Here is a 24,918-nt window from a genome sequence, read left to right on the forward strand (position 1 = left end):
GGGTCTGGTATGCTAAACCTAGAACTAATGATGTAAAAACCTTTACAAAGTATCAGCAGATTCACAACTGATCAGGGCACCACAAACACAAGGACAGGGTTCTGCTTTCATCCTCCAGTCCCACAGAAAACCTCCACTATTTAACCAAGAATAACCTCCCTAGTATGTCTGCAGAAAATGTGGAAAACATCAGAATCTGGCTGACACTTAGAAAGCAGGTAACTAGTTTCTTTAGATCACAGGATTTCCCTAAAATTCAACAGACACTCTCAAAGGAGCTATAACTGGTAAAAATTCAATGGCATTAGTCAGGAATGCTTGTTTTCCTTTCAGTGACAAAGTGCTCGCAGATGGAAGTCTACTTTCTTACAGACTGAGCACAGAGCAAGGGAGAGCTCTGGGAAAGGGATGACACACTCCACAACTGCCCCAGCCTCCCCCAGGGCAGGGGAGGAGCTACTTCCAGTCCCTCCTCCTAACCTGCCCCACAGAAACCTGTTCCACAGGGAGGGCAGAGAGACCAGAAAGTTCTCTAAGCAGATAAGGAGTGTTGGCTGATAATTAGAGATAAGGTTTCCAAAGCAAACATCCCCAGGCAGCTCAACACTTCTCAGAATTCACAGGAGGCTATAAATGACCACCCAGGGCTTCCTTTATGCAGGAACAGATTTGGTAGAGGCTAGGTGAAGGTGACAGGGGTGGTGTGCATCTGGTGTGGGGAGAGGCAAAGAGACTTGCTGGAAACTAGTTTGCTGCCCTGGCCTATGGCTGAAAGGCAGCTCACCACTTGGCTTTCACCTGGCTATTTATAGAATGAATAAAAAGAACCATTTAGGGCAACAAAACACATTCCCTGAACGTGACATAGTCTAAAAGGACCCAAGTGCAGCCCTAACCTATGTGACAATATGTAAAATGAGCCCCTGCCACCCAAACATGTTCATCCTTGAAGTCTTCATTCATTTCATCAGTTCTAGGGTACACTCTTGCTTTTAACATCTCTGAAACAAAGACATATCTGGTTTTATTTGTTTGCACTTTTTTCTATATAAAATGGTACAAAATGCAGGGGTCCCTTCCAAGACGGCAAGTTAGAGACAATGAATTCTAAGTCACTTGGAGTGAAGACTATCTCATTGGGACTAAGTTAGGAACACTGCAAACTCCCACCTGGGCCTCAACAGCAATAGATAGATGATAGATAGATAGATAGATAGATAGATAGACAGATAGATAAAACAAATATTCTTCCTCACATGTTGATATAAAAAGGAGGCTGTGTAAAGTCAAGATACAGATGAAAAAATTTCAATCCACCAGAAAAGATTAGCAAATACTACAAATAAGAACACAACAGAGCTCTAACCCACACTGGTCAGATGAGGTTTATTATTTACTTTTAAGTTTTAAAACCAGCTAATGTTTTATACTCAGCATATTAGAAAATGTTAATGAAAATTTAGACATATGACTTCATCTAATATAAGGTATTAGTATGGTTCTTGTATCCTTTTACTCTGGTTACTTTTGCATTGTTTTAGTAGTTTGCATGGAATGAAATCCTAAGATCAGTTAACTACTAGCTTGCATCTGTCAATGCCAGGTAACCATGAAAGGAGAGGCCTTTCTTTAAGCATCCTGTCCCTTGGACTCACAAAGCTCTCATTTTTAAACTTACAGCTGACTCACCACATGCTCTTTATTTTTTATTTCTCAATTCAGCATTAGAATTTGAAGAACTGTGGACAATCCTTGCCATCTCTTTTACTTTATGTTCAAATTATTACTAAACTACCATTATCAATAATGACCGATGGGGCCAGTGAGATGGCTCAGCCTGACAACCTGACCTGAGTCTGATGGCCAGAACCTGTGTCCAAAAAAAAAAAAAAAAGAAAGAAAGAAAGAAAGAAAGAAAAGAATCCAGATGTGGTGGCACATGTCGATAGACTAACATTCCTAAGAGGCACAGCTGGGAAGCTTGTAAGCTAGCTAGCCTGAAACACAGAGCAGCAGTGACAAAGCCTGCACTGAAAGATGAAAGGGAAAATTGACTCCTGCAAGTTGCTCACTGATCTTCATGTGCATGCTGAGTTAGTCACACATGCATGTGCACACACACACAACACACACACACACACAACCAATATAATGCATTTAATAAAGAGATCAAGAAGCCTCAAAGCTTTCACACAAGTCCTTAAAATACAGTTGAGTTCTTTAAGCTCCAAGAGCTGTCAGGTTGGTAAGAGCATAGCTTCCTTGCATGTTCTGGAGGTACATTTTTTTTTTTTAGTTTATTTTATAATACTTAAATCTAGATACCTAAAATGAGACTACTTCAACATGTTATTAACATATAAAATGCTTGAGCTATTTTCTATCCATCCTCTTCCTACTAAGTCTTTTAAATCTGATGTGTGTCCAGGTCTTTCGGTATCGCCTCTGCGCAGACACATGCTGTTGTCTCCTCCTTTTAGAGTTAATCCAAACACCTTGCTAGGGGGCCGTGCCTCAGGAAGGCAGGAGCAGCCCCCGGGATGACAGCTCACCTCAAACATGCTAAGGACACAGGTGGAATAAGAGACCTTTAATGACATACAGAATTCTCCTCCTGCCCCCTAGTACACAGTCAAGAGCCTCGGTGAGGGTCTGTGGGTGTGTCCACCTTTCTAAGTAAAACATGCGGCTTTGTTCCTCTTTTGTCTCTTTAGGGTGCGGGCAGAACCTAATGGGCTTTTCCTGGCATTTGGGCTTCCTCATTCCTTCTCTCCATCACTGTGTGCCTCCCCTCCATGCCAGCCTAACTCAAGGACACAGTTTTTCTTTCTCTCCTCCACTCTCCTCCTTGGGTAGCTGCTGAGATCTAAAGCCTGCCTGCTCTGGGAATTTTCTTTTGAATGCTTATAAAACTATATACAATTTCCCACTCGAGTCTATTCTTAAATTATTTTATTAATGGGATAAAGAACCCAGAGAGAAACACAATTTCCCCAGTAGCATACAGTGACTCTGGTAACAACAGCATTATTAATTTTGCCTGGCTACACCTTGTCCAACTTTCGATATAATATCATCATTCCTGTTCCCTTCCTCTAGTCAGCAAAAGAATTTTCACTTACCAAGCATCTATTAAGTATGCCAGGCCCTGACACTATGAGCTTTCCATGTGTTCCTCACAAAATCTGCTACAGGATAATTGTCACCACCATTAAGGAAATGCAGAGTGAATAGGAGGCATGCAACCACATCAGTGTTGCAACAAAGCCCACACTGCCTCTCAATAGACGATCTTACCCACAAATGAGCCATGACTTATGACAATGCCACTCTTGTCACCAGTAGAGAACGAAAGGGAAGGAAATGTTACACTTATTTGTATGGCCTAGGAAGCCAATAACTGATACAATGAGACTGAATTTTATTTTTAAAGCTGCAAGCACTATGTTGGGCAACACCTAAACTAATACTAATCTACTAGTAAACTAAAATAAACTACTCTAATCCTATGTCCTCATAAACTATATATATATCCCAATCACTTGCCAATCTGATCTTTCTCAGGTGGCTTCTCTCCAGCAATTCCAACTGTCAACTGCCAACTCCTCTCCAGGCTCCTCTCACCTCCTGTGGAAGCCCCGCCTTCTACTTCCTGTTCTTCTGCCCAACTGATTGGCTCCTTTCCCCAGAGCCAAGCAGATGCACAGAGTAGCAGCCGCAAGGAGATGGGCATGGCCAGCTGGAAGGAAGAGCTAAGAAGATCTGGTCAAGAATGGAAACAACTTCCTGGAAGAGGCTCTATTGAGATTTCTATAGAGCTCACACATCTGGGACAAGCCAGAGGGCCGCTGCCACTGCTGACCAATGACCTGTGGAAGCCAGAGCCCAGTGTGTGGGCGCCAGAGCAGAGACACAAAAGCAGAACGACTGCGTATTTTTGGATGAAACAATGCCTTATTTAAATGATTGCTTAATGTTTTAAATTATTAAGAAGGGGAGGGAGGGAGAAAGACAGAGAGAGAGAGAGAGAGAGAGAGAGAGAGAGAGAGAGGGAGGGAGGGAGGGAGAGAGAGAGAGAGAGAGAGAGAGAGAGAGAGAGAGAGAGAGAGAGAGAGAGAGAGAGAGAGAGAGAGAGAGAGAGAACATAGGTACATAGGTAGCTGGGAACGTGAGCTGCTAGAATTTCCCTCCCAGAGCCACACAGAACACAACCAAGTGAGAAGACGCAGCTGGCTCAGGAGCCCTGAGCACCTGTGTGGCTGCAATACTCCACCTCTGAGCCTCAGTCCTGGCGTTACCTGCGGGGTAAACCAGGCTGTAACTCCAAGGCTCTGAGACGCCCCAGAGGTGCTGGGGCTCAGAGGTGCACTGGTGCCATCTAGTGGTGGGATAGATACACTGGTCGTACAAACTATTCAGAATCAGCGTGCTTCAAGAGCTGAAAGGGGAGCTCATTCAATTAGAAATCAATTCAAAAGAACCCAATAGGAAATCATGGCCTAGAGAGAAAACAGCTCACGCAGAGCTCCGCGATTACTAGTTCCTGGTGTGCACTACGGTACTTGCCAAACTTCAACACCTGAGACGGAAAGCAACCACTGAGGGGCGCACGGAGCTCGTTGGGGGATGGGTGAAATCACTTTTATATCTGCAAAGGTAACATTTACAACAGCAAGGAAACAGGGAGAGATACTCCCTGCTTGGACATCACAATTTTCTGTTTTGCTCTGTTTTTCAAGACAGGGTTTCTCTGTGTGCCGCTGGCTGTTCCGGAACTCCTTCCTGCTCTGCAGATTAGGCTGGCCTTGAATTCAGAGATGCACCTGCCTCTGCCTGTGCTGGGGTTAAACACGTGAGCCACCACCACCTGGCCGGTGTTCTGACTTGCTGCTCAGATTTCCTTCTTCCTAAGGGTGGGTGGGGGTCTCCACATGAAAATCCAAGGTTCACACTTTTCTGCTAAGTCCCTTCAAGCCAATTAATTGCTGCGCATCGGTCTGTCACCTGTACTAAAGGTCACCATACCCTTGTTTTGAGCGGATATTTCATCTCCTCTGATTCCACTGTCTCCTACTGACTGGCCCGACTGCCACTCAGCCTCGCCACCGGCTTCAGTCCACCTTTGTCCAGCAGAGTTGTCTCATTTCTGCCTGCAACCAAATGAAGACTTGGAGTATCTCAAAAGGGCTACTTAACCCCTCTGCTCTGAGCCCAACACTACATTTGATCCTCGTCACTTTGACATGGCTGGAAGTAAACAGTTTGCTGATGCTAATCTGTTGCCTCACCCATCACTCACTCCTCGCTCAGAGCCTGTTTCTGAAGGTCACCAGTGAGCTTCAAAGCCACTGACCTGTTCTTGTCCTTCTGAGAATGTTGAGGCTTTTGGCATCACTCCCTGATGCTTCCTCCTCTTGGCTCTCTCCCCTCTGACCAAGTCTGCTGTGCTGACCCTAGTGTGTTCCATTTGACTTGTATTTCAGCAGCGTCCTTTCTTCTATCTTCCTCCAATTGCTAAAGATGTCCAGAGGATAAGACTCTGCCTAATAGTCCCAGCTGGCACAGTGTTCTTTTTGTTTGTTTGTTTGTTTGTTTTTCATTGAAAAATGAAATCATTCATATTACATCTCATTTGCTATCCCATCCCATGCATCCTCCCATTCCTCCCTCCCTCCTGTTTTCACCCCGTGCTCCTTCCCTATGACTGTGACTGAGGGACACCTCCTCCCCCTGAACATGATGCTAGGGTATTAAGTCTCTTCTTGGTAGTCTGCTATCCTTCCTCCGAGTGCTACCCTGCGTGATACACTGTAGCTTCTGTGACAAGATTTTTTTGTTTGTCTGTTTGCTTTATTTTACTTGGGGGTTGGGGAAGGAGAGGAATTTTGGTGCTTGAGTGTAGAGCATAGACATTCAATAAAAGTAAAAAAATGTTTTTAAAAAGTGGTATTATTGTCACTATAATTAAGATCAAGTATAATTATCAAGCATAATTCCAGGACTCCGGAGGCTGAGGCAAGAGGACTGAACTCTGGGCCATTTTGGGAGGCTGCATGGAGCCAGCCTTGTCATAAACAGTAGCTATGAAAAGCAAAATGGCGCAGAACCTATGGAACAATATGGCATTTGCATTTGACTTTAGACAAAGAGCTAGCATCCCCAGGTGTCTATCTCAAAGAAGCACTTAGACGTATGCATACTCTTAGCAATAGCGAAATGTCAAGAACAGACTAATGCCCCACATAAGAGACTGGTTAGGTAAAGTATCACACACAGAGCTGTCAATAAAGATGACATCTGTGCACTGCAGGGGAGTAAAACATGAAATGTAAAATGTTTGCCACCCTTTGCCCAGAAATAAGAAGTGGGGTTTTTTTTTTCTGTTTTGTTTTTTCAAAAAGAAACACCTGAAGTATGTTTAAATATGGACGTAAATAGTCCTGAGGAAACCAACTTGAACAAACTCTCATTCTGAGGATTAAAATGAAAAGTATTAAGAGAATTATTAGACTCATAATGGTGGGAGTGGGAGCTCCCTGTGACTCTTTTGCCTGCTTCTGGGGCTTTTCCTCCTGCTGGGTGACCTTGTCCAGTCTTAATATGAGGGTTTATGCTTAGTCTCATTGCAATGTGACCTGCTATGTTTGGTTGCTATCCCTGGGAGGCCTGTCCTTTTCTGAAGAGAAACAGAGGAGGCGGGTGGATCTGGGGGTGGGGGAGGGGAACTGTGAGGAGAAGTGGTTGGGAGGTAATATATGAGAGAAGAATCAAACAAAATGTTAACGAGAGAGAGAGAGAGAGAGAGAGAGAGAGAGAGAGAGACAGAGAGAGACAGAGACAGAGAGAGAGGGACAGAGAGAGAGAGAGAGAGAGAGAGAGAGACAGAGACAGAGAGAGAGGGACAGAGAGAGAGAGAGAGACAGACAGACAGACAGACAGAGACAGAGAGAGAGGGACAGAGAGAGAGAGAGAGAGAGAGAGAGAGGGACAGAGAGAGAGAGAGACAGAGACAGAGACAGAGACAGAGAGACAGAGAGACAGAGGGAATGTACTAAGGGTGCCTGCCCAGCATGGAGGAGCACACCTTTTAATCCCAGCACTCAGGCACTCAGGAGGTAGGAGGCAGGAGGATCTCGGTGAGTTAGAGTCCAGTCTACAGAGTGAGTTCCAGGGCAGCCAGGGCTGCACAGACAGATCCTGCTGGGGGGGGGGGGCGGCAGGGAACATGGACAAGAGGTGGGAGGAGAGAGGGGGAAAGGGGAGAGAGTGAGTGTTGAGGGGCTGGAGAGGCTCAGGGTGGAGAGCTCCCGACGCTCTTGCACCCACACTGTGACTTCAGTTCCAGGACACCCAAAGCCCTCCTCTGGCCCATGGTACTGCACACACATGGTACACACCACCAGACAAGCAGGCACACACACACACACACATACATATAAATTAAAACAAAATGAGATAAGATAAAGTGTATTAAAATACATCTAAGCCATGCACAGCGGTGGATGTCTGTAATCCCAGCACTCAGGAGGCTGAGGCAGGAAGGTTGTGAGTTCAAGGCCAGTCTTGGCTTTATAACGAGTTCTAGTTCAGCTTTGGCTACATAGAAACCTTGTCTCAAAAAAAAAAAAAATTTAACGAGAGAAACTTCTTGAATCTATGATGACATTAAACAAATACAGTTGGGGTGGAGAGTGGATGGGAAGTTCCTTAGGAAAGAATGCCAATTAATGACCATATAAGAGGAAGAGAGCTAGAAACAGAAAGTCACCAGTTGAGAGTCACCTTGGGAACAACTGAGTCAAGCAGAACTCAGCAGCAGATGCGAAAACAGTGGGTGAGGACTGCTGGGTGGCAGGAGGCAAAGAAACAGCAGCCTTTACCACCACTGAATAAGCCAGTACCATGGCCTCACCAAGGAAGAGACAAACAGATGTCAGATGACTCCTGATGTGACATGCTAGTCTCCTCCAAAAGGAAAAAAAATAAAAAATAAACCTGAATATGATGAAAAACAAAACAAAACAAAACAAAAACAAAAACAAAAAAACCCAAACCAAACCAATTCAGCAAGTTGTTTGTACACTTTGGAAATGTGAGGTACGTTCCGGAAAAAGATTTGCCTAGACTTCTAAAACTACCAACGTCACGAGAGACAAGGGGAGAAAAGACTGCAGCCTGCTGGAGGGGAGCAGAGATAGCCAGCAACTGAGTCAGCAGGGTCTCCTTGAGCAGCTTCTACATCCAGAAAATAAAAACAACGTCCCAGACACAGCTCTGGAAACTGGAATTTAGGTGATTGTATCAGATGAACTGTCATTCCCAGAGCGGACATTATAGCTACTTAGAGCTGCAAATGCCCTTGTCCTTAAGGGAGGTATGCTGAAGTAATTGGTGTGAGGTTTGTTTGGGTTTTTTGTTTGTTTTGAGACAGAGTCTCCTATAATGTGGGAAACATGCCAAGAAGCAGAGATGTGACACAGGAACGCCACTTAGAAGGAAAGACAAAGAAGGAGAGTGTAAGAGCTCTGGCTTCCGTGAGGCTGTGTGCCGCCTTTGTCTGGTCAGCTCTGGAGGCTTTCAGAAGGAAGTCGTTTAAATAATGATAAAAGACCACACCTCCCCCAGACCCCTTCTGGGCCCTGGTCCTGCCAAATGGAGGGTGGCCAGGTCATGTGTGAGAAAAGGCAGGCCCGGAGGGATAAAGCTGTTTCCTTTCTTGGGCTACATGGCAGAGCTGGACAGGCACCCAGATTTCCTGATGTTCGCTCCAAACCAAACTGCAAATGCATACAAACTGCTGCTGTCCCCTGGTTCCTCTCAGTGCATCTCCCAGATTATAGTTCTGCTATTAACCTCGGACTCCACCAAGGACAATAGCTGCATTAGGGTAAGCACAGTGTGCCACGCAAAAGAAAGTGCCTTAAAGGGTTTTGGGTGGTGACAATGACTTCAGTAACAACAATGAACCTGTCCCAAAGAACAAATAAGCATGCAATGATTGTGGCCTGTCCTGCCCTTTCTGTATATTCCTAGAAAGAACTGAACCTGTTGCCTTGGCAACTCTCTATAGAGGCCTGATAATTTGAGAATTTACCAAGCTGGGGGAGGGGAGAAGACAAAGACTCAGGCTTTTCCCCGTGTAGCTTTGTGTCTTTTGGGCTCCTCTCCTTCTAAGCCGCATTGCAGACATTGCCATCTCATCCCTGCCTACCTGGATGTAGCTCCCTTCAGATTCGAAGAAAAGAAGCCGCCATGTGATGCTGATGATGGCAGGAAAGACTTTCCTTAGAGGGGCCTGAGGAGACAGAAACAGGAGTGGTCTGTTTCAGAAGGCCTGGCTGCACCTGTGCTGATAGTTTTACGTCTCAAACCAGAATCATTTGGAAAATGGCCCCCATCAGACTGGCCTGTGGGCAAGTCTGTAGTGCATTTTCTTGATTGATTGAAGCTCACTGTGGGTGGTGCCACCCCTGTGCTGGTGGTCCTGAGTGTCCTAGGAAAGCCGACTGGGCCAGGCATGAGGAGTAAGGCAGCAAGTAGTGCTCGCCCACGGCTTCTGCTGCGGTTCCTGTCTCCAGGTTCCTGCCTTGACTTCCCTCAGGATAGACTTATGAACTATAAGGCAAAATAAACTCTTCCCTACCCAAGTTGTTTTTGGTCATGGTATTTTATCACCGTAATAGCAGTCGTAACCTCCCTCTGACAAGGTACCCTGAGACTCAGAGAAATGACAGCTCCTCTAAACCAGCCCTTGCCCTCTCACCATCCAGGGTGAAAATGAAGACCACAGTGTCAATTTCTGAGAGGGATGGCAGGATGGAAGTCAGGAAGTCATCCTGGGAGAAGGTGAACTGGGGACCCTGGGACAGAAGAAGATGGGAGAGTTGCTCTCAGCAGGACACCCAAGAGCACAGACCTGAAGTCTAGAGGGGACCTTAGGGGACATCTAATACTGTCCTTTTGATTTCAGTTGAAAAGAATCAGGGTTCAGAATGGTAGCATCTTGCCAAAGGTGATGTAGCAGGTCAGCGGACTAAAGCTGAGCAAACCCAAAGCCTTCCACACCCCACTCCCTCAGCTCGCCATGACCTCTGACCGACATTCCTCCTTGGGATTGTTCATCCCTCATATTCCCCCACCTCCAGGCCCCACCTCCCCTACTGCCCTCTGCACACCAGTAAGCCCCCAACTTTCCAAATCCTGTCCTCTTCCAACCTGGTCAGTGAGCTCCGCCTTCTCGTTAAACATGTCATTGTGGTCACCAATGAGAAAGCCATGGACATCTTGGAAATCTGGGAAGTTTAAGGTCAGAGAGAAAAGAGTGATGGGCTGTAGGAGAAAGGAAGGCTCTAGACTCCAAGGGCTGTGATGGGGTCAGAAAGTGGGATGTGGGTGAGTGATAAGTAATGAGGGAGGCTTTAGTTAGGCACTGGGGTGGGAGCAGAGAGATCAAGGATGGAGGTGGAATTTGATGCTTCAAGCCAAGGAAGCATTTGACTGAAATGCCTCCTTATATAGGACAGATAGGCTCTGGGGAACCTCTGGGGTTTGTAGGAAAATGTTCTCATAGTGGACCAATGGGCTGGGATGGTTGGAATCTGGAGGACCATGAGGACCAGGGCCCACCAGCACCAAAGGCGTGGATGCATTCTACTCCACCCATGATGGCAATGATGCCGAGGGTCTGCCCGCCGACCAAGTGCACCCAGCCTTTCTTCTCCAGGCTGAGAGTGAGTCAGAGGCCAGGACACCAGTGATCACCCTGAAAAGAGACCGAAGAAGAACATAGGAATAAACAAGCAAGACCTTCCAACATGTGGCCCCGTCACTCTTGCCATGTTAACACATCTCACAGAGTCTCCTCTACTCTCAAGATGTCCCCTACAAGCCAGGCGGTCACCACCTTTAACCCCAGCCTTGGGATTAAATCCCAGCACTTGGGAGGCAGAGGCAGGTGGAGCTCTGAATTCAAAGCCAGCCTGGTCTACAAAGTGAGTTCCCGGACAGCTAGGGATACACACAGAGAGACCCTGTCTCAAAAAACAAAACAATGACAACAAAAGATGTCCCCTATAAACACACAGCCACATACCTGGTGCTGACTTGTTTTATTAGAGGGGCAATTTGGGAACCTTGACTGTAGGTCACCTGATGAGCCCTCTCGAATGTCCGCAGGATTTCCCAAAGGCATCTAGGAGAAAATTTAGTAATTCTCAGAGAGTGCTTCCCCTAAAAGACACAGGTACCCCTACCCACACCTAGGTGGAAGTCACACTCCCTGTTTTGTTTTGTTTTTTAAAGTTTTTTTCTAGTCCCTGCTGAAGGGAGAGAGGAAAGGAGGCGGGAGAAAGACACCCAGACTGCCTTTGATAAGGGCAGAAAGGGGTCTATTTTTAAACCGGCTTCAGTGGGAAGAACAAAAGGCAAGAGGAGAGCAGGCCTGAGTATTCTGGAAGCTTGGTTGGAGGCTCTGGTAAGGGAAGTCACACAGGTGGGTTCTAGGCTGTTTTATCAGGAGCCAGTTATTTTTTATTATTATTATTATTATTATTATTATTATTATTATTATTATTATTATTATTATTACTATTATTTGAGTGCTTAACAGAAGCAGGCCAGAGAACTTACGACCTTGCCTTGCAAACTCTCACACAGCCTCGAGGACTTGCCAAGATACTTGTGTTGGCTAACTTCCTAGATAAGAAAGTTCTTATTAATTCCAGGTGAGAATAGGAGCATGATGTGCTTCTTTGGCCTTGAGATGAAAGAAGTCTAAGCACATAGATAACTAAAGTAATTGGTAGCTTTTGTTTCTGTTCCAAGAATCTCCTGGTTCACACGGATGAATGCTGTATAAAAGCTCTGAGAGAAATAAACTTGAGGGCTACAGTATTCACTGTTAGTCTTCCTGAATACTTCTCTCTCTCTTTTTTTAAATCTCTTTTGCTATATCTTTTCTATTTTTTCCTATTTTTTTTCCTAATCCTCACGCCCTATATCCAGGTACTGGCTGATTCTGCTGGCTGGTTTCCAGCGCCGTATGACCTGGCTCATCCTCAAATCAAAGGAGTCTTGAAAGCTCACCTCTGGATTCCGAACCTGCCACAGCTTGCATCTGATTCCCCAACACGTCTGTTTCCTCATACCTTTGAGAGGACATAACTCCCTGGTCCACAGTCTTTTTTTTTTTTTAATTCATTTATTTATTATGTATACAGTGCTCTGCCTGCACGGCAGAAGAGAGTATTAGATCACATTATAGATGGTTGTGAGCCACCATGTGGTTGCTGGGAATTGAACTCAGGACCTCAGGAAGAACAATCAGTGCTCTTAACCTCTGAGCCATCTCTCCAGCCCCATGGTCCACAGTCTTATGGGCCACCAGTAGCAAGGTTTCCAGCAGAATCTTGGTGGCACTTGCACCTTTCATCCGGGAGGAGCCGCTGAGCCCCCCAGGCTAAGGAGGCAGTGAGATCATGAGGAAATGGGAGAAAGAGGACAACCCAGGAATCTACCAGTTCACCGGTTCATGACCCCCTTGAGCACGGAGTGGTGTTGGTGATCCTTGGAGTGTGCCTCGTGACTCCTAGGCATGGGTTTGCTTGGTGGTCCTCACTAGACGTTCACGCTAGCTAGTGATTCTGAGCAAACCTTTTACTGTGTTGTTTAGGGAGGGATGCTCAAGTGTACTCAGCTGAAAGGAGAAGAAAAGGAAAGGGCCACCTCTGGCCACCTCTGTGCCGCATTCGAGACTCTCCAGGAAGGAGCCAGGGATTGGGTCTCTTGTCAGCTGAGTCAAGGCTTTTCCGAGGATACTTTTCTTTCTGAGAACCTTCTCCATCATGTCTTATGGTAATTTTCCCATGCTTTAGACAGACATATGAAGCAGACAGGGGTAGAGATTTATAACACAGTACATCAAGCAAAGATTACAGCAAAGAGAATGACATGACCAGTGGTTAAAAACAGAGGAGCGAAGGCTGGAGAGATAGCGCAGTGGTTAACAGTGCTTACTGCTCTTGCAGAGGACCTGAGTGGGTGCAGAAAGCACCCACATCTGGAAGCTCACAACTGTCTGTAACTCAGCTCCAGGGGAATGGATGCCCTTTTCTGGCCTCTAAGGACACACACACACACACACACACACACACACACACACACACACACACACACACACACACACAAAACTTTAAAATAAGCCTTTAAAGAAAACAAACAACAAACAAACAGCCAAACAAAGCCAACCAGTAGAGTGAGGAGGAAAGAGCCGTGAAACAAGAACAAGTCATATTTACCACGGGATTTCCCTTCCTATCTCACGTGAAGATCAAGAGGAAGGTCTCAGCTGTGGCCACCAAGAACAAAGGGGGATGGGAGGCAAAAGTTTTTGTTTGGAAAAAAGTAGGAATAGATGCTTCTAGTGACCTCTGTTCAGGACACAGAGAAGAAGAACAGGAAGGAATTCTGAGGTTAAGAGGCCTTCAGTGTTGTAGACAGGATATCATAAGGCCTAAGAGTGAAACTCTATCCCAGTTTTAAAAGCCGCACTTGACATTTGAATCTGTGAAGGAGACCGAGTTAGACACAACAGAGCTTGGTCAACGCTGACTGTGCATAGGTGGCAAAAGAGCTTCTCTGAACAAAGACTGTTTGAGATCATAGGAGTGTTTACCGGTTACTGATCTGAGAAACAGGCTTGAAATAAAGATTAAGAAAAAAAAAAACAACAGTATGGATGGTTTTCATTCTGTAGAGGACACCTTGACCCCTTGAGATGGTGAGCCACAACTTAATCCTAAGAATTTCACTTTGGAAATCTGACACTTTACAATTGTGGCCCTGGAATCAATCCTGACTTGACAATTGGCTGTTGTGGGCCTACATTCAAATCCACAGATTTCACTTCTGGAGGTTGTGTTCCCTCGATTGATTCCTTTGGTGATGGACTCTGTAGCCCTGGGTCTAGATTTGCCTTTTCAGGATCTACTACTCCTCTAGATGACTGCTGTGTTAAACTCACAGATTGCTTGCTCATTTTGCAGCTGTGATTCTGTACCCATTTGCCTAGATCTTATGTCATGGAGCTGTGGCCCTGGGATCACATCTTTACTATGCGGTGTGGGTCCTGTAGTTAACTCTGTAGGTCCCACAACTAGTATAGGTGGTTCAGAGGTTAATTCTGAAGATTTCAAATTTTGTACCAATGACTCTAATTCCTCACATTGTACTCTTGGTTCTAGACTCAATCCAGAGACCCCTAAAAGTCTGTAATACTGAAGTAGCCTCAATAGAGACATCTCTTCTGTAACTGCAGAGTCTTGATTGTTTACCTTGTATCTTGGGCCTCGTAATCAATGCATCAGATGTCTTCCCGTCTCTTAGTTGTAGGGAGGGCTTTACCTCTTTCTCTGTGATGCCTTCAGATTGTAAGCCAGGATTCGGTGTAGATTTCTTAACTTGGAAGTCTTAACTGGTATCCACCGAACAGATTCCGTATTTTCAAGCTGTGGCTCCTGCTGTAATGGCACAGTTTTCACACCTCGAGGCTGTGGCTCTGAAGTTGATGCACAGTTTTTTCCCTTTTTTCAGCTCTGGTTCTGGGTTAAAATCCACAGATTTTTTGTCTCCTGCAATTTTGGCCCCAGAGTTACTTCAGGTGTCCTCCTACCTCCCAACATTATGGATGGTTTCCGTTCTGCAGACTTGACACCTAGAGATGGTGAGACACAGTTTAGTCCTAAGAACTTCTCACCATGGAACTCAGGTCCAGGTATCCACTGAACAGATCTTACATTTTCAACCTGTGGCTCCTTGGTTATCTCTGCAGCTTTGAGACCTTGAGGCTGTGGCTCTGAAGTTAAGGCTGCTTTGGGGTCTGATTCACTTTCCTTTCTGACAACACCCCTTGAGAGGACTGAAGTGAACGCTTTGCCATTAAGTGTTCAAGACCAGCCACAGGCTGTTGGCCTGTGCTGCTAAATCTGCAGTGACAGAATGCTGCTGAGCATAACTTTCTGTTGGTGTTTTAGTTTGTGGTTTTGCTTTTGACTATTTTGGTTTTGATTTTGTTATTGGGATGTTATATAGTCTTGTTATTGTTTTTCAAAACTTGCTAAAGCTATTCACTCTTAGTGTTGACTGCCCTTTTAAAGCCCCTTTTGAAAAATGCATTTTTAAGGATTGCAAGTGTAGTCTTCAACTCTTAAAGCCCGTCTTTTTTTGTTCAGGTGTGCTGTTTCAGTCCTGTAACCCCAGAACTCACAGGCAGAGGTAGATCTCTGTATGTCCAGGGCATCTTGGCTACACAGGGGCATGGTGTCTTGTGTGTTGAGAATGTGGCTTATTCCATAATACACACTTTATGGTGGAACCAGTACCATACGGTATCCATGATGTCATGTATTTAGCTACCCCTAAAATATTATACTCTATACTAAACAATCATTATTGGCCCTGTGCACCAAATCATTGAGAAATACACCTGCATTGCTTTACAGCTTCTCAGGAAATTAAAACCTTTATTGAGGGAGTATTAAAGGAACCAGGAAATGCTGGAGTAAGTGCCTCCTTTTTCTTATAATACAGCATGACTGATAGCCACACAACAGTGATAATGACCTTTTAAATCACGTTTTATATTAGCTCTTGGCCTTTACCATGTCATTTGTTGTGCTGCATGCTTTTTTTTTTTTGGAGTTACTTGTATTTGTTTGTTTGTTTGTTTAGAGACAGGGTTTCTCTGTGTACCCCTGGCTGTTCTGGACTCGATCTGTAGATCAGGCTGGCTTGAAACTGACAGGGATCCTCTGGAGTGCCGGGATTAAAGGCATGTGTGCCACCACACCCAGCTTTGCTCCACATTCTTGCAGTTCTCAGAGAGCAACCAATGCTCTTAACCCATGAGCCAAGCACTGCCTCTCATACACTTGGCTGTGGTCCTTCTAGGACACGTGCTGTATTAGTTGGAGTGGATCACCTCTCATCAATGGGTAAGTCTCTGGAGATGGGTAGGGACAGATGCGTGGCTAACTGTCTTAGGCGGCCAAGCATCCATGCAGGGCTCCTGTGTCTCCGTTGCTCTGCGTGAGTTCAGGATCGTGTCCCAGCAGCACTTATTTTCAGTTTTGGAACAGATGTCTCAACTCTCTTCTAGGATGAGAATGAAGAGAAGTCACACACGGTAAAAATAGAGAACTGACACGATCCTCATGGAGGCTAGGGTTGGGTAATCAATCCCTTTGATAAGAAGAAAAAGATCTTCATCTAAGCAGTGTTGGGAAGACTCTCCAAGGCAGCCCCAGTGCTTGGAGCCTGCAGCACAGCTGTGTGTGTATGTGTGTGTGTGTGTGTGTGTGTGTGTGTGAGAGAGAGAGAGAGAGAGAGAGAGAGAGAGAGAGAGAGAGAGAGAGAGAGAGAGAGAGAAGAGAGGGACATTGAAGCTGCCCTTTTGCTTTGACAGATCTCAGGGTATATTGGGCAAGTGCTTCTTCCAGGTAACGCTTTCTGTGATTTATGGAATAAATCTGACTTCTTAGACTGGAAAATGAGGTTGTTTCTAAGCTTGGCTAATGTGAGCAGTGCTGCAGTGAACAGAGGACTGGTACTTCCTGTTCTTGAGATGCTGATTTCAACTCTTGTGGGCAAGTGCCCAGCAGGACTGCTGGATCGTACAGTAGTTCTGTTTGTGTCTTTGAGGGACCTCCACACTGTTTTCTGTAGTGGTCACACCATTTTGTGTTCCTACTCATAGTATGTGAGCATTCAACATTTTCCATATCCTTAACAACACTGTCCTTCTTGTTTGTTATTGGTAGTGGTGGTGGTTGGTTGATTTTTTTCCTTCCTTCTTTCTTTTTGTTTTTGTTTTTCTAGGGGTTTCTCTGTGTAGCCTTGGCTGTCCTAGAACTCACTCTGTAGACCAGGCTGACCTCGAACTCAGAGATCTGCCTGCCTCTGCCTGAGATTAAAGGCATACACTGCTGCCATCACCCAGGTGTTGGTCGATTTTCTAAGAGATGATTTTGTTGTACAGTCTAAGATGGCTTGACATTCAACTATATATCCCAGGCTGTTCTTTTATAAACAAAATCTCAGCCATTTAATTTTACCAATAAAGACTCAAGAACCAGATATTAGGGTAAAAACATACTAGCTCAGAGAGGGAGCGAAAGAACCCAGCTGATCTTCTTACTCAGCCGAAGTCCCAGAAGGAAAAAGCCTTTCTACTCAGCTCACATCTCAGAAGGCAGAAGGCAAAGTTCTTTCTTCTCTATGCTGTCTTAAATACCCTTCAAGTCAAAGCCTCTCCTTTCTGTTTAATCCATGTCAGATGGTTATTTGCTCCACCTCTTGACCTAGGGTTAACTTTATTTTATCCTGTTTTTAGAATGCTTTTTGGATTAAAGGCGTGTGCTGGGGCTGAGCCACTCTACAAGTAGAAACAGGTTTTTACAGTTTGCTATCTCAGGGTTCACAATGGATTAAATAATTCTGCAACACCAGGCTGTCTTCAATTCATGATTGTCCGGCTTGTACCTCCTGCATGCCAACCTTACAGTCGTCCTATGTGCTTGGTTTGGTTGTAATTTTGTTAGCATACAGACTAGTTCTATGGTTTTGGAGTTGGCCATCCTGACATGACATGGAACAACACTGTGGTTTTAGTTTTCATTCCCCAGAGATCTGTGAAGTGAGCATTTTGCATGCTCATGGGGCTGTTGGTATCTGTTGTTGTTGTTGTTGTGTGTTGTTGTTGTTTGAGACAGGGTTTCTCTGTGTAACCTTGGCTGTCCTGGAATCACTTTATAGACCAGACTAGCCTTGAACTCACATCGATCCCCTGCCTCTGGCTCCTAAGTTCTGGGATTAAAGGTGTTGCCACCATGCCTGGCTTGTTGGTATCTTTTTAAAAGAAACATCTACTCATGTTTCTAGTCCAGGTTTTGACTGAGTTATCCTTTTTTTCTTGTTTCTTCCCTTCCCTCTCCTCCTCTGTCTGCCTTCTCTAATTTTCTTTTCTTTTTTTTAGACAAGGCATTACATGTATTCCTGGCTGAACTGGAACTTTCTTTTTCAAATTTTTATTATTTTATGTATATGTGTATTTGTATGTATCTCTGAGCACTATGTGCATGCAGTTCCTGCAGCAGCCAGCAGAGGGTGTTGGATTTACTGGGACTGGAGTTACAGATGGTACTGGGAATCAAACCTGAGTCCTCCGGAAGAGCAACCTGTGCTTTTAATCTCTGAACCATCTACATCTGTCATGTAGACCATGTTGCCTTCAAACCCACAGAGACTCACCACCTGAAAGCATAGACCACTGTGCTTGGTCCCTTGTTTTCTCCTTTACATTTATTTGCTTATATGTCTGTACATATATGTGTGTCCTTGTGTGCATGTGTGTGTCTCCAGAGATGCCCTGGTTTTCTCCTTACCTGCTGGGTCATCTGCTTCCCCTTCTTTCCTTCCATTTTTGTCTTTCAGAGACAGGTACTTACTGTGATTTAGGCTGGACTGGAATTTACGTAGCCCAGGCTGCCTTCAAACTCACAATCCTTTTGCCTCCATCTCCAGAATTCTGGGGTTACATGTGGGCATTATCACACCCAGTTTGCTTTTATATTTTAATCCTCAGATTACTACGCCCTTGACCCAGAATTTGTTCTGCCTGCCTACAAGAAAGTAGGGATAAAGATGGAGCAGAGATTGAGGGGGATGGCCAACCAATGACTGGCCCAACTTGAGACCCACCCCATGGGAGAGAGCCAATCCCTGACACCATTAATGACACTCTGTTATGCTTGCAGACAAGAGCCTAGCATAACTATCTTCTGAGAGGCTTCATCCAGAAGCTGATGGAGACAGATACAGCCAACCCATAGGCAGAGCTTGGGGAGTCTTGTGGAAGAGTTGGGGGGAAAGATTAAGGGAGATGAAGGGGTCAAGGACACCACAAGAAAACCAACAGAGTAAACTAGCCTGGGCCCATGGGAGCTCAGACTCTAAACCACCAACCAAAGAGCATGCATGGACTGGACCTAGGTCCTCTACACATACGTAACAGAAGGGCAGCCTGTTGTTCATGTGGGCCCCTAACAATTGGAGCAGGAGCTGTCTTTGACTCGGTTGCCTGCCTTTGGATTCCTTTCCTATAGCTGGGCTGCCTTGTCTGGCTTGGTGGGAGAGGATGAGTTAGTCTCGCTGCAACCTGATATGCCAGGGTGTGTTGGTACCCATGGGGACCCCCCCTTCTCTGAGCAGAAGGGGATAGGGAGAGCGGGGAGGGGGCAGGAGGATAGAACTGGGAAGAGAGGAGGGAGGGGCTGCAGCCAGGCTGTAGAGTGATTAAATAAACAAATTAATGAAAAGATAAATTGGCTAGATGTAGTGATGCAAGCCTGAAATCCCAGCACTCAGGGCAGGAGAAGCAGGTGGATCTCTGTGAGTTCAAGGCCGGCCTGGTCTACAAAGCGAGTCCAGGGCAATCAAGGCTACAGAGAGAAACCCTGTCCAAAACCAAAACAAAACGAAGTGAAAAATAAAATAAAATAAAATAACTTGCCTTAAAAAGAAGAAAAGAAATAAGAGGCAGGGAACATGGAGGTAGGAAGGGCATGGGTTCCGGGGATCCAGGTATCGTGGGAGAGGACAGTTGCCAATGGATATGATGTATGATCAAGGCATTGTGTATATTTATGAAATGGCGAAAGAATAAGTTTAAAATATATTTTTTTAAAAAGCCAGTCTAAAATTGCAACATGGATGGAGGAGGGACTCATGAAGTCCCACCCATAACTGAGAAGCTATCGGCAATTTGGTGGCTGCCAGGGAGGAAGACACCTACTCCAGCGCATCCATGAAGTCAGGAGGGCAGAGCCACCATATGAGCATAGTCAGGGAGGAGCCCGAGGGGAGGGATTGAGGGGGTGTGGATTTGAGCAAAATAGGTATGCATGCAAGACATTCCAAAACAATCAGATAATCTTGTAACTATGCTGATATACTGAGTATTCATTTCTAAGGAACAATCTTATGTACAGTACATAAATTATATCTCATTTTCTAAACTGTAAATCTGTAGTTACAGTCTGTGCTCAGAAATCTTAAGCTGCACCCCCAGGTCCCTATAAAATTACTTTTCCAAGTAAAATCATGTTTAAAAGCCTTTCCGCGCTGCCCAGGGACGGGTCCGCGCTGCCCAGGGACGGGTCCATTCGGCGTTGTTCTTGATTCCCGTCGTAACTTAAAGGGAAACTTACACAATGTCCGGAGCCCTTGATGTCCTGCAGATGAAGGAGGAGGATGTCCTCAAGTTCCTTGCTGCAGGAACCCACTTAGGTGGCACCAACCTTGGCTTTCAGATGGAGCAGTACATCTACAAAAGGAAGAGTGATGGTGTCTACATCATAAATCCGAAGAGGCCCTGGGAGAAGCTGTTGCTTGCAGCCCGGGCAATTGTTGCCCGTGAGAACCCTGCTGACGTCAGCGTTGTCGCCTCCAGGAGCACTGGCCAGCGAGCTGTGCTGAAGTTCGCTGCTGACACTGGAGCCACTCCCATTGCTGGCCTCTTCACGCGTGGGCCCTTCACCAACCAGATCCAAGCAGCCTTCAGGGAGCCACGGCTTCTAGTGCTGACTGACCCCAGGGCTGACCACCAGCCCCTCACAGAGGCCTCTTACGTCAACCTGCCCACCGTCGCTCTGTGCAACACGGATTCTCCTCTGCGCTATGTGGACATTGCCATCCCATTCAACAACAAGGGAGCTCACTCAGTGGGTCTGATGTGGTGGATGCTGGCCCGGGAAGTACTCCGCTTGCGTGGCAACATCTCCCGTGAGCACCCATGAGAGGGAGGTTATGCATGATCTTTACTTTTTAAAAAAAAAATATTTATTTATTATTATGTATACAGGGTTTTGCCCGCATGTATGCCTTCACTCCAGATAAGGGTGCCAGATCTCATAGATAGTTGTGAACCACCACGTGGTTGCTGGAATTGAACTCAGGACATTTGGAAGAGTAGCCAGTGCTCTTAACCTCTGAGCCATCTCTCCAGCCCCGATCTATAGCGACCCTGAGGAGATTGAGAAGAAGGAGCAGGCTGCTGTTGAGAAGGCCGTGACCAAGGAGGAATTCCAGGGCAAATGGACTGCGCCAGCTCCTGAGTTCACCGCTGCCCAGCTAGAGGTGGCAGACTGGTCTGAGGGTGTGCAGGTGCCCTCTGTACCCATCCAGCAGTTCCATACTGAGGACTGGAGTGCCCAGCCAACCACTGAGGACTGGTCAGCAGCTCCCACAGCGCAGGCCACCGAGTGGGTTGAAGCCACCACTGAGTGAAGTGCTCTGCAGACACCTGAGCAAAGGGGGGAAAGGTGGAGGGAAAATAAAGTTCCTAAAGTTGTAAAAAAAAAAAAAAGTTTAAAAGTATCATAACTACATCACTGAATTATAATGTACTCATAAATATTTTAAAAATAAAATAATTTGAATGAAAAAATTACCAAAATAGTATATGTCATCAATAGTTTTAAAATTACATTAAAGATCTGATTTTTTTTCTGAAAATTTTTTCCAAAACTGACCAGAATTGAAAAAGAAAGTGTTGAAATGAGTAACTTCTGTGTCATATTTCATCTTAAAATATTGTAAGTGTGTCACTGACATAAAAGTGTTTTGTATTCTTTAGTGTACTAATATAAATTTGGGTTAAAAATGTTTTGAGTGTTAAAAATGGTATTTTTATTTTCTCATAATAGCCTTGTTGTTAATTTCAAAATACTATAATGTTCAAAGAAATCCTGTCTCGAACTGCCCTCCTCAAAAATAATAATTAGACATTTTTGGATGTGTTGCTTAGCAGTAGCCAGCATTTCTTTAAATTAAATAGCATTAGTATTATACTGTGATTTATTAGGATTTAATACCAGACAAGTTAAAAATGAGGTAAGAGGATGCTATCAGGGGCCAGGGTGTAGAATGCCAACTCGGAATGTGGGGTGATGCTCTACAGAAGAGCACCTGCCTTGCATTGAACTGAATTTCTCCTTATAACATTCATCAGTGTATTTATTGAATCAAGACACATATTCTGCTTCTGACATGTGTAACTTTCCATTGCTGCGGTAGTAACTTTTCAGTGTGTGGATCTTCACTTTCTCTACACCGCCCGAAGTCCTCCCCTCCAGGGAGCAGCGCGCTTCCCCTCACCCTTGGAAGCCAGACCCAGGTTCAGTTATTTGATTAGTTGACCCGGAGCTTATGTAATTAGAAGACACACTAGTTTCCCTCATTTAAAAGCCTGTTAAGCGTATGACAGGCTCCTTTCAAGGGAGGCAATCCTCCCCACCGCTTCCTTCTGTGCTCTTCAGGTTATTTCCGAATCCAGATAAGCCTTGATCTGAGGATGAGCTAACCACCGCAGGCACCATGGGGTAAGTACATGCCTTGGGAGCCCCGGAGCAAAGGGAGAACAGAGTGGTCCGTCTCTACGTATGGAGTGCTAACCCAAGTTCAAAATATAGTAACAATTATTTAATTCAGACATTCAACTAAGTAACTTTTACTTCAGGTGTTACAATTTGGAAAACATGAGTTTTCTTGATTGCTTAGATGTATGTCTTCATCTACCTTTGCAGGCTGTCAGCTCCTGAGCTGTCTGGGGACTGGCCTGAAGTGGCTCGGCACATTTCTATGTTTAGTGGAGGCTGGGTTGAATTTTAAGAACAGTTTTAAAGAAAGGATGGTAGAATCCTTGATTTACAAGGCAGCCTTAAAGCCAACACGTGCATGCCTCTTTGGGATTAAAACTAATGAAATCAGGAAAAAGACCAGGGACGGTGGGTACTTAGTTAATTTATGCCTCTCAGACGGAGATCAGGGGTAGGGGAATTAGGGTCCGAGCTCAGTGTTCTATGTACAGTAACAGCTGCACTGACTGAGCACGTATGCAGGCGACCTCATCACACAGACGTACTTATTTGTGAAACATTTCTAAACAGTTCATGGGTGCTTGGAGTGTGAGAAAAAGATATAGATTTTACTCAGAAGCTTACGATTCTTTTTTTTGAAAGCTTTTGGTTCCATAACAGTTAGCACAGTTACGGAGTGTTAGACGCCAGGCCAGATGTCTTTGTACGCTTGCCTTTTCAGGGAGCGCCTTTCCATCAAAGTCATGTCCTGCAGAATACTGATGTAAAGGTGACGTGGGAAGGATTCAACATAAATCATCAGAAGTTTGCCCTAGAGAGAAAGGGTTTGGGCACTCTTATCCCAAAACGGTTTTCACTAACTCTAGTTAGTATTCACATATTTGCTCACACCTTGACTCTGAGGAGACAATGCTAAACCTGTGTGAAAACTCAGGCTTTTGAAAGGAAGGTCCTACTGTTGCTAATTTTTCCTCAGTGCTGGGCATTATGCATGCGAGGCAAATACTCCACCATAAGCTCCATTCCCAGCCTCTGTCGTTAATTTTAAACAAATAATTTATGTTTCTTTGATGTGCGCTGGTGTTTTGCCTACATGTATGACTGTGTGAGGGTGGTGGATCCTGGAGTTAGAGACAGCTGTGAGCTGCCCTGTGGGTGCTGGGAGTTGAACCTGCGTCCTCTGGAAGAGCAGTCAGTGCTCTTAACCGTTGAGCCTCTTAATCCTCCAGCCTTGTTATTAACTTTTTAATACAAATAGGAATGAAATGTTTTCAATCTAAGCATCAATAGAGAAGTCTCAAGCAAACACTTCATGTGCATTTGCGTGATTTCTTTGGAGCAGACGTGGCAGGACTCCCAGTTCCGTCCCTTTTGCTTGTCAGGGAGTAGGCTTGCTTCAGCATAGCCAGCCACCAGTAAAGCCGAGGCGATGTCAAAGACCTCCCTTGTGTGCCTCCCTCTGCTCCTTCCTTCTTTCCTTCAATATCAGTAATTCTCAGCTTTTCGGGGAGCAAACTGGGGTTTTGAAGATCTTTGGAAAGTAGTCTGTTAAAAAAAAAAAACAAAGAAAAACAAAACAGCAACAACAAAACAAACCACCACCACCACCACCACCAACAACAACAACAACAAAGAAATGAAACATTTTTGCATGCAATTTCACATTTGTAGATAGTTTAAAACCCAGTTCATAGACCCTTACCACTACACACACACACACACACACACACACAGAAGAACAACACTGGAGGTTTTGTTTGATTTGAGGTAGGGGCTCATGTATTCCAGGCTGGCCTGAAGCTGTATAGGTAGCCAGGATGACCTTGAATTTCTCATTCTTCTGCCTCCGAGATCCCCAAGTGCTGGGGTTACAGGTGGAGGACACCACGGCTCCTTTAAAAGGACATTTGGTTTTAAATTTAGGACAGGTACATGATTTGTCTAACATTTCTTACTTTCGGGAGTTTTATAAAATATAAATATTATTAAGATAATGATTCTATTTTTCACTCAGGGATAGGGTCACATTGCGGATTCTGTCCTCTTTCAGATTCTCCCTCCCAGCCACCCAATTTGTTTAAGACAGGAGAGCACAGTCAGCCAGCACCTCTCTCACTGCTCCTGTCAGGCACCTGGGACTTGATTAATTACTTGTGCCACTCGAGGAAGTGCCCGAAACCACTTTACTTGTCACCAAAGGAAAAAAAAAATCTTCATTTTATTTTTAAGGCTTGTTCAGTGCCCCAAATAAGACGAGCTAAACGGCACACCACTCAGTATCACACAGGACTCAGTTTCTGCTCCGTAGCTTAGAGAGCTGGGTCTTGGTGATTCCTGCCTTGCTGATGAAGAGGTGATCGTCCCGTAGTCAGACACACAAGACAGTGGCTGCTGTTCAGACACTTGAATCTGTCCATCTGAAGACATAAGGGAGAACCTATCTTGGATTTGTTTTGGGGACCTACTTAACTCAAAGCTATTTAAGGGT

General features: G+C 45.1%; 3 protein-coding genes and 1 long non-coding RNA gene across 14 annotated transcripts in view; 2 read left to right on the forward strand and 2 right to left on the reverse strand.

The window, feature by feature from the left end:
- Positions 1-3,591, reverse strand: part of LOC311603877 — a 51,180-nt gene extending 47,589 nt beyond the window's left edge. For both annotated transcript variants that reach the window (XR_014781299.1, XR_014781300.1), the window contains exon 1: positions 3,547-3,591. This is a non-coding gene — a long non-coding RNA (uncharacterized lncRNA). The remainder of the gene's footprint in view (positions 1-3,546) is intronic.
- A 2,392-nt stretch (positions 3,592-5,983) lies between these two features.
- On the reverse strand, positions 5,984-20,216 carry LOC311604143 (glucokinase regulatory protein-like; the record flags this gene model as incomplete). Its single annotated transcript, XM_084793659.1, has 9 exons — positions 5,984-6,107; positions 8,102-8,235; positions 9,212-9,295; positions 9,756-9,860; positions 10,216-10,292; positions 10,627-10,724; positions 11,093-11,191; positions 12,336-12,457; positions 20,139-20,216. The coding sequence occupies 9 exons, from the start codon at positions 20,214-20,216 to the stop codon at positions 5,984-5,986; spliced, it is 921 nt and encodes a 306-aa protein (XP_084649785.1).
- Positions 20,217-20,218: 2 nt separating this feature from the next.
- LOC311604144 (small ribosomal subunit protein uS2-like) lies at positions 20,219-21,339 on the forward strand (the record flags this gene model as incomplete). The annotated part of the gene is made up of 2 exons (XM_084793660.1): positions 20,219-20,835; positions 21,059-21,339. Exons 1-2 carry the CDS (start codon positions 20,265-20,267, stop codon positions 21,337-21,339), a joined length of 852 nt encoding a protein of 283 aa, XP_084649786.1. The 5' UTR covers positions 20,219-20,264.
- Positions 21,340-22,328: 989 nt separating this feature from the next.
- The window catches only part of ARHGEF33 (Rho guanine nucleotide exchange factor 33), a 77,883-nt gene continuing 75,293 nt past the window's right edge, over positions 22,329-24,918 (forward strand). For all 10 annotated transcript variants that reach the window (XM_084793102.1, XM_084793105.1, XM_084793107.1 and 7 more), the window contains exon 1: positions 22,329-22,433. The gene's annotated coding sequence lies outside the window, so the exon portion shown is untranslated. The remainder of the gene's footprint in view (positions 22,434-24,918) is intronic.

Source organism: Acomys minous (assembly GCF_964271855.1).
Source record: "Acomys minous genome assembly, chromosome: 8".
In the NCBI taxonomy this organism is placed as follows: domain Eukaryota; kingdom Metazoa; phylum Chordata; class Mammalia; order Rodentia; family Muridae; genus Acomys; species Acomys minous.